General features: G+C 33.0%; 2 protein-coding genes across 2 annotated transcripts; one reads left to right on the top strand and one right to left on the bottom strand.

Annotated features, from left to right (window-relative positions):
• The first annotated feature begins 4,991 nt into the window (after nt 1–4,991).
• On the top strand, nt 4,992–7,445 carry LOC123660608 (TBC1 domain family member 31). The gene has a single exon (XM_045595665.1). The coding sequence runs from the start codon at nt 4,992–4,994 to the stop codon at nt 7,416–7,418; it is 2,427 nt and encodes an 808-aa protein (XP_045451621.1). The 3' UTR covers nt 7,419–7,445.
• LOC123660607 lies at nt 7,439–12,394 on the bottom strand. The gene is made up of 9 exons (XM_045595663.1): nt 12,383–12,394; nt 12,075–12,206; nt 11,567–11,692; nt 10,954–11,132; nt 10,167–10,308; nt 9,424–9,506; nt 8,999–9,179; nt 7,784–8,042; nt 7,439–7,632 (listed from the first exon to the last, which is right to left on the bottom strand). Exons 1-9 carry the CDS (start codon nt 12,392–12,394, stop codon nt 7,496–7,498), a joined length of 1,251 nt encoding a protein of 416 aa, XP_045451619.1. The 3' UTR covers nt 7,439–7,495.
• Between the last annotated feature and the right edge of the window lie 210 nt (nt 12,395–12,604).

Genomic DNA, 12,604 nt, shown 5'->3' with positions numbered 1-12,604 from the left:
AACGCGGTCTTAGGCAACAAAAAATATCTTGATGGGTACAAACTTAAAGCTTCCCTTCCGGCTGCCGCTACAGAGGTCACTGGGGTAATTTCTCATGTGCCTATAGAATTATCCAATAAAGAAATATATTCAGCTCTAACTAGCACGAAAAATATTATATCTATACGAAGATTTATGCGACGTGTAAGAGAAAATGGAGAAATAAAATTAATCCCCACAAAAACAATTTCTATAACCTTTTCCTGTCCCAATTTACCAGATAGTGTGGACCTCAACAGCTGGCGGTTCGAAGTACGGCAGTACATCCCGCCAGTAAAGCAGTGTCTAAAGTGTTTAAGGTATGGTCATATTGCAAAATTCTGTAAAAATTCACAAAGATGCAGCATTTGTGGCGAAGGTCACAATTTTAAAGATTGTCAGACTCCTTATACTGCAGCCAGTTGCTGTCACTGCTCTGGCAATCACATTGCCATATCCCCTGCATGCCCTGTTAAAAAAGAAAAAATCCAGCTTAACAGAGATAAATTTCAGAAAAAAAGCTTTGTTGATGTTTTAAACAGCTCTCACTTTCCATCATTAAACAAAACTGATCAGTTCTTATCTCTTTTAAATTCCGAAATAATACTCAAATCTATTACAGAAGCTTTAGTAAAACTTATAACACTAAACAAAAATAATGAAATACCTATCTCTTCCCAAAATATTAAAAATGTCCTGCAAGATACATTAAAAAAGGTTACTAATAAATAATTTGTACTTTATGGATACTTTAAATATTGTGCAATGGAATGCTCAGAGTATTCTACACAATCAACATATTTTTAATTATTTCCTTTTGGACAAAAATATTCACATTGCGTTAATTTGTGAGACTTGGTTAAAGCCTTGTCAAAAATTTAAGATACGTCATTACAATGTAATTCGTCTTGATTCAGGAAACACCCACAATGGCGTAGCCATATTAATACATAGCTCTATTTCTTATTCTAAAATTGATACTTTTTATGATGACTCCATTCAAAATGTTGTTGTTCGTATAAAATACTCTAGCAACAAAGAACTTACTATCATAAGCTTTTACAGTCCAACTAATTGCAATCCTGCTTTTTCTAAATCTAAACTAGACAGGTTAATTAAAAGTTTACCAGAACCAATCTTCCTAGCAGGAGATTTTAATGGCCTAAACTCAGCCTGGGGCTGTTCTACTTCTAATTGTCGAGGCAAAGACATTTTAGAGTCTATCAATAACAATAATTTGGTTATACTTAATGACGGAAGTATGACCACTGTTGGTTCGCACATATGGAGACAGAATGCTCTTGACTTAACCATAGTATCACCTTCATTGGCTCTAGAGTGTGACTGGTCAGTACATGACGATCCCTTAGGCAGCTACCACTTTCCTGTAATCACAAAAATTTTACTTAATAACAATCATTACAATGCCACTCCTATTCCCAATAGTAGCTCACTACCCTGCTTCCCTAACCTGAACAACGTTGATTGGAACATTTATAATTTAAATGTCCAACTATTGCTCACTGAATTTTCTCTTGATACACAAGACCCCCTTCATAACTACACAAAATTTACAGATATTTTACACTCAGCACTGTGGAAATCATCTTCTATTTCTAAGCACTCTTTGGTTAATACAGCTTTATCTTCATGCTCTCCTTCTAACTTAAATAAAAAAAAAAAACTTCTTCCTTGGTGGAATTTCAATTGCACCAAAGCCGTATTAAATAGCAAAAACGCTTATTTGACTTTTAAATCTGATCCCACTGAGGCTAATTACATTAATTTTAAAAGACTACAAGCCACCAAAAAATATATTATCAGAAATGAGAGAAGAAACAGTTGGATAAAACTTTGTGAACAATTTAACAGATCGACTCCTATATCAGTCATTTGGACGTATATGCGAAAATTTAACAAAAGCTATTTTCCACCTTCCCATAACAACTCTGACTATTCTTGGATCTTTGATTTTCTCAAAAAATATACTCCAGATACTGTAGAGCCAGCCTTTAATCTTAATTCTTTCTGCCATATTCTTCCTAATCAAAATTTTATTATAAAATCTTTTACCATTGTCGAATTAAATTCTGCTATTTCATCCAGAAAAGACTCTACACCTGGCCTTGACTACATTTCATATAAAATGCTTAAACACCTGTCTTCTCAATCTAAACTAATTTTATTAAATATCCTGAATCTTCTTTGGGAGCATAATCTTATTCCTATGGATTGGAAGGTTGATTGTTTAGTACCTATCTTAAAACCCAACAAGGACAAGTTTAACTTTGATTCATATAGACCTATAGCATTGACTTCTTGCATGGGAAAAATATTTGAACAACTTTTAAAACAAAGATTGGAACATTTCATAGAGTCTAATCATATTTTACCTTCTAATCAGTTTGGTTTTAGAAGAGGCAGGTCTTCAAGGGAGAGCATTGCTCACTTACATCTTGATATTTATAATGCTATACAATCAAAGCAAGCTCTCGCTGGAGTTTTCTTCGATGTAGTTGGAGCCTTTAATAATGTTAACCATCATATTCTATCCACGGAATTAGCTGCGATTGGTTTACCTGTAAAAGTTATACAATGGATTTTTAATTTTTTGCACAGTAGGAAGGTATTTGTTAAGTATAATAATAGACTTATTGGTCCAAGGCTTTCTCATAAAGGTACATGTCAAGGTAGCATTTTGAGTCCATTGATTTTCACACTTTATATACATAGATTAAACTTAATTCTAGGCTCTCATATATACAATTTACAGTTTGCTGATGATTTGGTAGTCTATTGTTCTAGTAATAATATAACTACCCTAAATCTTAAGTTAAACGAAGCTTTAGTTAAATTAAATTCTTATTTTAATTATCTTGCATTGGACATTAGCTTTGAAAAGTCTAAAGTCATAGTTTTTAATAAAGTAGGGTCTGAAAGAATTAAAATAAACTATAACAATATATCTCTTCTTATCACAAATGAAGTTAAATTTTTAGGTGTTATATTCATGAATAACTTATCATGGAACAAATATGTAGACCACATAGTTGATAGAGCTCTTAAGGCTCTTAATATTTTAAAGTCTCTTGCAAAAACATATTGGGGTTCTGATCCAAAAATCCTTCTTACCCTATATAAATCTCTTGTACGCAGTCATTTTGAATATGGATTTCTATGTTTTTCTGCTAATGACAAGTTGGTTAACAAATTAAATATTATTCAAAATCACAGCCTGAGACTTATCACTGGCACCATGAAAACAACCCCAATTAATTCGTTACAGGTCGAGTGCAACATTTCCCCTTTACACCTTAGATTTAAATATTTGAAATACTGTTTTTTGCTAAAACTGTTTTCCATTAGTAATCATCCTCTAATTAAAAAGCTTAATTACTTACATAGTAAATATCCTGTAAATGCTCCATTAACTTCTAATAACCCATTTATTCTCTTCGAATATTCATTCATGTTAAATCTAAATAACCAACACAAAATACACAGTTCTAGCAATTGGATGTGTTACGAAAAGGAGTTTGACTGTCTTATTAATCAAATCGATATTATTATTGACCATAAGCTAAAAGAGCGCCAGGAAGTTTACAACCTCATAGCACAATACTCTGATAAGTTCAAACAAGTTTACACAGATGGATCAAAAAATGATATAAATGTTTCCATGGCCTATTATGTACCTCATCTGAAGTTTGGCCAAGGCGTCAGATTGAAAAAGGAGATATCAATATTTACAGCTGAAGCTCTAGCAATTACTGCTGCCCTAGAATTCATTAAAAAACAAACTAATCAATATTGGCTGATCATTACTGACAGTATGAGCGTTCTAAAGACTTTAGATAATTATCAATTCAGTGCTAATACAAACTTCATCATTTTAGAAATAAGACATCTCCTTTATCAACTATCCAGAAGAAACTACAACATCAAATTATTGTGGACACCTTCACATATAGGAGTAAGGGGAAATGAACATGTGGACTTTCTGGCACGTTCAATTGTTGACAGTGACAGCGGCAGCCCTGTTGATGAGAATGTTGCCGTACCATACACTGATCTATTAGTTGCTATTAAATCAAAAATCCTATCTGATTGGCGTGATCTTTGGCGACAAACCTTGTTAAGAAAAGGATCTTGGTATGCTCAGATAAATCAAGATATTGGAAAAAGTCCTTGGTTTACTAAATCGCATCAACATAGAAGCAGAAAATATTATACAATACTATGCCGCTTGAGATTTGGACATTGCAGATTTAATGCACATTTGAATCGTATGCGTATCATCTCATCGCCCGTTTGCCCACATTGCACCAACAACTCTACACAGTCTTTAGATCACATATTTTTTGAATGCTCCGCTTTTAATCTGGAACGCCTCTTATTTATAGCCAACTTGTTATCAACTTCTGGACCAAAAAATGTCCCGCGCAATACACAAGATTTATTGACTAATTTGGATAACTATACTAGTATATTTGAATTTATTTGCAATACTATCAATGATATTTGAAACAGGATCAGGACCTTCATTCATCGGATGTGAAATTTTATTTTGATATTTCAGGCTTCGGCCTATTACAGACTTGGTTTCGACCTCGCCTATCACTTATAGACAAAGAAGAGTAGACGAAAATATGAAATTTCAGACTTGGTTTCGGCCTTACTCTACCAGTCATCGAATCAGAAGAACAATAAAGTTACTTCAGACTTGGCTCCGGCCTTTTGATATATCAGAACGAAACTTACAAATTCAGACTAGGCTGTATGGATTATAGTCCTTTGCCTTTCCCTATTGGGGATAAATTTTAAAACAACAAAACATACATTTTTTTGTTGTTTGTTTTGGTTTAAATTTATCTCCGCCAAAATTTAAAATATACTAAGTATCATAGAATCATGTTAAATATTATGACTGTCAAAGTTTATGATTATGTTTTTCTCGTGTAAGAAAATTACAAATGGCAACAGACAATCAAGGTGATAAAATAGAAAAGTACGATTTAAAATTAAAATCAAAGCCCAAAGATGGAGTTATATTACAACTTCACCACACGATTCGGGGATCGAACGGAGAGAGCAAACGTATTCGCTTTTCTATTGGAACATTTGAAGATACTCATAATAAGTTAGCATGCGTAGATAATATTGGCAATGTCTTCGTACTCGATTTTGCTGATTTACAGTTTTGGAAGTTAAAAAGCCTCGGTCCTTGTACTGCCCTACATTTTGTTCCATACGACCTAGATATCTTAGTAGTCGCTACTGCTAAAAAGTTTGAAATAAAATTCGTAGATAGTGAATTGGCACAGGTAACTACTATACTAAAAGGTCACACTGCTCCTATAAACCATATATCCTTTTCAAACAATAAAGTAAACAATTTGCTCACTGCCAGTTCAGTTGAAGCTATCCTTTGGGAACTTAAGAATTATACAAAATATTTTACTCTGAACACATACCCAGGAGCTCAAATACAACAAATTTTATTCACTCCAGCTGGTGACTTTTTAGTCGCTTGCTTTCAAAATGATACAATACAAATTTGGAAGCATGAGACAATGAAATCAGTTAAGCAAATAATACCTAGTGAGTTGAAACACTTAAAAAGTGTTGCTTTCACCATGAATGGTAGAGCAATGGCCATATCAGGGCTAGTACCTGTGTTGATTCTATTCAGTATGGACACATGGAAAGCTTTGAAATCTATTGATTTACTTAAATATAATATTTCAGGTGTCCAAAAAATTTCATTCATCCCTCAAATGTTTGACGGAGGTAGTAATAAGATTTTAGCTCTATTGAGTAGTGACTGTTTTTTATATTTCTTTGATATAGAATTATTTAAGATTATACATACCATTCATCCGGAATCATCGGGAATAAGAAAATTTGTTGTTAGTCCTACTGGGAGATACTTTCTTTGTATATTACAGCAAGGAGAAGTAAACATTTATAATACTTCTTATGTAATGGATTATGCTAAAAAACCTAAGAATATATCGACAAATAAAGTTTTACCATGTACTTCTGGTTCTCATAAGTGTGTCGAACATTCACCTGAAAGAGCAGAAGTCCAACAAAGAATGAAAATTTGTATGGACAGCGCTAGATTGAGAAGAATCTTAATGCAGTATGGGGAATATCCTGATAAATTTCGCTCGATAATCTGGAGATCCTTGCTGGTTACTCCAAGAAATAAGACAGCATATACAGTTTTAGTAGATAAAGGTATCCATCCAGCTTATAAAGATATTGAAAAACAATTCACTATACATAGTTCTATAACACTAAAAAACTTAAAAAGGCTTCTTTCTTGTCTTGCTCATTGGTGTCCCTTGTTTGGTGTGATGAAGTTTTTGCCTGGTTTTGTGTTTCCATTTGTAAAAGTATTACAGAAAGATCCTCTTTTACTATTTGAAAGTGTAGCAACAATATTGTTTAACCAGTGTCAGCTCTGGTTTGAATATGCACCGTTTCCTCCAATCAGTATTCTTGCAATGGTTGAAAATATATTGGCTGAACATGATCAACAGCTACTAGATCACTTTTGTAACCTAGGTGTGACAAGTCAAACATATGCTTTGAAGATTTTAGAAACAGCTTTCAGTGAAGTGCTGACTTGCTCAGAATGGTTAATACTTTGGGATCATATACTGAGTAATGAACCAGCATTTATTTTAATGGCTGTTGTTTCTTATAATATTGTTCAAAAGAATGCTCTCAGAAGATTGCAAAATCAGGACCAGATTGAGAATTTCTTTCACATGCAAAATCCTATAAACAAAAAATCATTTTTGAAGAAAACTTATGTTTTACTCAATGATACAAGTGAAGATATACATCCAAGAAGATTTTTCAAATCTTTTATGGCTCTAGATAAAGGTAGCTGTTATCAGCAATTTACAGAATATCCTAAAGCAACAATATGTCTTAAATTAGCAAAGAAAACTAGAAGAAAGGCACAGACATCGAATAATTATACTTTGAAAGAACTGACAACAAAAAGTCAAGAGGAGGAAATAAATAAAAGATGTATACATGAGACTGTTTCAACAGAATCATACAATTCTGAAAAAGATTTTAATGAGAATAACAATATAATCAACAGTAGCAAAATTAATAAGAAAAACAATCAAAGTATTGGTGATCACAATAGTGCAGTAAAAGAAGAATTAATAGATAGTATATTAAACTCTTCTACAAAGCATTCTCACAAAAGTAAACGAAAATTTCACAATAAAAAAAATAGAACAGATTGTGTAGATTCGAAAGATCCTGCATATCCACATTCAAGTAAGAAAACATCAGAGCGAAATCACAATTTGGAAAAAGAAGTTGAGAAATTAATCCATAGTTACAGCAGTTCTGATGGGTCAGAGAATTAAAGTGTTTCAATAAAACATAATTATTTATTCTGGTTTATTATTTCAGTTATACAGTTATTTCTTAAAAATTTAAAATATTATTCCTTTTTAGAAGCAGGTCTCGGTATTGTAGACTTCACATTGCTGTATTTCTTTTTTGAACCACTGAGATTAATGCTCGCGTCATTTTTTTTAGGGATTCGCACCGGTGTTACCACTTTTGGTTTGAATAAACCTGAAATTAATAAGTTTTACATAATTCTTTAGGTATTAACATAACTTATAATTAGACCAACATTTTTTTTTTACAAGATTAACACAATTTTACTATTATTATTTTGAACACGTGATATGTAATTAATTTCAGTGTATGAATATATACTTACTATTTAATCTGCTGCTCTTATTTTCTTGAGGGGTTTTATTACTATCAGATTTGGCAACACTAGGGCTGTTCCTAAGCTTAAAAATGTTTGGAGATAATCGTCGAAGTTTGGATGTTTTCTCATCTTTTGCTTTAGATTTGGCCAAGTTAGAAGTTGATGCGCTTTCGACGCGCTTTAATCTCTTCATAAACTCATCTTGTACACCTAACCCAGATAAGTTAGGGCTTGAAGAAAATTGGAGTTTAGTAGGCTCAGTACCCTAAAAAAATTAAAATCGTAAAAATAGTAATATACCTACTATTATTGTTAAATAGCTGTGCACGCGGCTTCGTCCGCGTGGAATTAAAAAAAAATTGTTCAGTTCGCAGTTGCAAAATAAATTTCTAAAATAAAAGTAGCCGAAGTTACTCCTTATTACATCAGCTATCTGTCAGTGAAAGTCTCGTCAATATCGGTCTAGCTGTTTCAAGGATAGGCCGGAACAAACAGACAGACAGCTTTGCTGAAAATTCCAAATAAAAAAACGATCTGGGCTATCTGGATCCAGATAAAAACAGACAAAAATTGTATGAAAATTTAGAAATCCCTGTTTCAAACACACTATAGTTGCCAATAACTTCCCATAAAAATCGTCGTTTTATATTTGGAATTTTCAGCCGACAAAAATTGTAAAAAATGTTATTTTGGTATATGTACCGTGTATCCATATGGATTTAGTAAAAAGGGCTTATTTTAATATTACAATGAGACACTCCAATTTTGTTTATTTGTATAGATGTATAGATATAGATAAAATTTATAATTATTGTATACGACTCAAGACCAGTAGTTTTGGCTTCAATCATGACACAATTTAACGTTAAGTTATGTTCATCACGTTAACTGATGCTACAAACGTCCTGCTTCTAGGCTTCAAATCTTAAGCTTAATCTAGGCAGTTTTGACTTAGCATATTTACTAACCGAAATCTTTACCGTTAGAACTCATTAGTGACAATTAATATAACTGGGACGACGTCTGGAATACCTTGGATCACAGTAACTGACTGCTGCTCTAAACGACAGTGGTTTCGATTCCATGCAAATGTAAATAGATATACTTATGTACAATCTACATCTTTCGTGGTATTTAGATTGATATTTGTGTCGTTTGTGTGTGTGCTTGTGCTATATGATACGAGTCCTATTATATATTAATTAAGCTTAGTCACCAAACCTTTATAACAGATATTTTAGACACATCCAGCACCAAGGAAGACATCTCCTCTATATCTTCATGCTTGTCATCATTAACAAAATCTTTTAAAACATTAGCTATTTTAGTTCTTAGTGCTTCAGCCATCTTTTCTGCATTTAACAAGTTTTCTACTATAGAAGTAAACGGCACTTGAATAGGACTGGAAAAAAGAAACACTGAAAGTTTCATTTGACTATATCGCTTTTACGGATTGGCATCTAACAGTTTTTCCCTAATGTTTTACTTCGTTGTTGAGAATAATATAAATCTCAAACTTGGTATAGGTGGGTATAGGAGACGTGTGTACATAATACAAGTGGTAAATACTATACATTAGTATCTATCTCTTCTTGTACGGGTTAATACTTCTCTTACTTGCAAGGTTTTTATTGTTAGATAGGTACCTTGAAGTTTTGTTTCGATGTTGTGAGCTCCCGGGCGTAGAAGAAAGCGTGTATGTGCTTTGTCTTTGACACATAAGCTGCATCTGGAAAATACGATGATTTTTTACTGAGGTAGGACACAGCAGGTAATATACCCTGCTCAAAATCTAGAGCAGCCTGACTGGGGAAGTACTTCGACATCATACAAGATAGATCGATTCAGCTTGTAACATCCCATTGCTGGGCATAGGCATTTTTCTCCAAACAGGCGAAGGGTAAGAGTTTAATTCACCACGCTGCTTCACTGCGGGTTAGCGGATATATTTATTACCTATCATGAGTAACGATTGCTATCAGGTGTTTATGATAACAACCGGGACTGACTGCTTAACGTCCTCTCCAAGGTATGGTGAAACCTACATGGTCAGAAAACCAGACCGGAAAGAAATATTTGCATCAATACAAGTAAATCCTGAGCGGGAACCAAACCCGCAATCGTCGGTGTGTGAGCATCCGCACAATGCACGCACCACCAGAGCGATATATACAGGAGACCAGATGGAGCTATCGAGTTTATTAGTTACAGAAGATCACAGCTAAAGAATAGTGCTTTTTAGGTAGTGTCCTGTTCTATGCTTCTGGTGTGTCACGCGCACGGCTACGGTAACCGCTTATCAGAATGCGACCGAAAATTAACTACTTATTTCAATATATAAGTTTCAAATAAACATTTGGATTATTAATAAAAATAGTAAAATAGAAACTTTTTTCTCATTTGCGTTGTCATCAGTCGTGTCTTTAAGTAATGGTCCGGGCGCAGGCAACTGCCCTGGCGTGTTTCCAGCCGTCGTCAGCGTATCCAGGGATCGGTAACGTGTTGGCGTCTCGGTCTTTAAGACATTATGTCTGAAATATATCATGTTTTTTTTTTTAATTTAAACGTAAATCAATTGAAATCTAGGACGATAATAAAATGACTCCTAAACAAATTAGCTTATACCTAAGTAGGTAGTATTAGTATCAGATTTGCTTTTGTCACATCAATGTAAGCCCCATTCTGTGGTTCAGTGGTAAGTAGCCTAATATCCGGTCTTTAATTGTCTAAACGCCAAGTTACACTATAAACAGTTCAATTACAACGTGAAACAATTGTGTTTGCTCGTAAATAAAAAAAAACCGACTTCAATTACATCGTTAAGTAATGCAACGTAAGTAGACGAAAAAAATTAACAAACGCACTAGTCGTCACTACGATTGTCGAAGGTTTACCTCGATTTCTCTGGGATACCATCATCAGATACTTGTTTCCTTATCATGGTACCACACTTGGAAAATCTTCTTTTCAACAAAAAAAAAAAATTTATCAAAATCGGTTCATAATCGACGAAGTTATCCCCGAACATATATAGGTACGGTCGAATTGAGTGACCTCCTCCTTTTTTGAAGTTGGTTAAAAAACATTAATTCTTATCATAAAGTACTTACGACGATTTTTATGATACCATTCATTATAAATTTTTATACCTAAACAAGATTTTGTAAGACATTTACCGTTTCTCAGGTGTTTTTAAATCGAGCATGCTGGCAGACTTATTTCCTAAACACTCTTTGTGTTTTTCTCCTTCCGATTCATTGTATTCTTTAATATAGCGCACAATATCTTGTAATTGCTTCGTCAGTCGCTCACGATGTGCCTTGGGAAGGGAACCGAGAAGGGCACTGCCACATTCCTATGAATAATCATTTATTTATATTTGTTAAGTAAGTAATTATTTACAAATAGCTGTATTACTAAAAATGTTTTTTTTTTTTTTTTAATCTAATAATTTAAGTACATTATTTTGAAGAAAATATGGGCACACTGCTGAAAATTCCAAATAAAAAACGATGATTTGTATTTGAAGTTATTGTAAACTATTGTGAGTTTGAAACAGGGATTCCAAAATTTTCATACAATTTCCATACTTTTTTATCTGGGTTATCTGGATTCAGATAAAAACAGTTTACAATGTTAATGTTAACAGTTTGAAATTATGAAAATTGAATACTTTTATAATTTTTTATTATCGTTCTAATTTATTCAAGCCACTGTGAAATTAGAACGATAATAAAAACGAATTGATCAATGTACCTAGAATATGTTATTTCACAACAAACTAACTACCTTACTATACTGCTTTCCTCCCGTAACACCAGATACTTCCCAGAAGCCGCTGTTTTGATGTGAAGGAGCCAATGGACATGAACAAGTAGTATTTGCGCTTTCCATTACAACATGGAATCCTGAAGCCTAAAGCGAAATTAAAAACAATGATTTTTTAATTATTTGCATGAGCAAAATGTCTTAATAAATACTGAAATTTTTAGCAGTTGGAATATTTTATTAATATACGCCACAGTAACCATGAGCATTTTTTTTATTAACTTTTATGCCTAACTTACGATGACCATACAACAAGTGGCTGATGGATTAATCACGGGTTCACGGGTTCAATCCCAAATATGATAAATTTGCATAAATCGTACAGATGATGTTGTATTTGTGTTTCTGGATTTATATCCTACTGGCGGTCGTCGAGTATGAGGGGTTGATTTAATTGTAAAAAACTAATAATCTTAATAATATAATGACATTTCTTATTAAAGTCTATAATTTTAGCTATTTACCATACCTGGCAGTTGATGACCACTGTCCGAATTGCTTCATCTTGACTGACGTTTACGTCGGTTGTTTCCAAAGATTTTATACCGAACCCTAAACACTGCAATAATGCGCATAACTCCACAACATCTGTATATGCATTCTAAAACAATAATTAAAATTTTAGATAATACTAAAATGGATGTTCTATTAAACAATATTACAAAATCTTCTATATCTATGAATTTAAACTTAATTAAGAAGAAAAAGAGAGATATTTATGCGAGGAATATTAGTAAAGAAATAATCTCAGTAAAAATATTAAAAGTGGAAACTTACCGGCTGTGACATGGTATCATATAAAATGTCAAAAGTAAAGAAATATAACAATAAACTATCTTTTTAACTATTTAATGTCTTGGCACACAAAACTTAAAATACTTTAAAATCATAAGAAAATGTGTTCTTTAATTTTTCGTTCGTAACAACTGACAAAGGCTTCTTACCTCTACCCTCACTTTTTTGTATTCTTATTTTTTTCTAATTTATTGCCATACTTGA

The sequence above is a fragment of the Melitaea cinxia genome, chromosome 15, assembly GCF_905220565.1.
Source record: "Melitaea cinxia chromosome 15, ilMelCinx1.1, whole genome shotgun sequence".
In the NCBI taxonomy this organism is placed as follows: Eukaryota; Metazoa; Arthropoda; class Insecta; order Lepidoptera; family Nymphalidae; genus Melitaea; species Melitaea cinxia.
The sequence above is the reverse complement of the archived record's forward strand: the minus strand, read 5'-3'. Positions and strand labels throughout refer to the sequence as shown.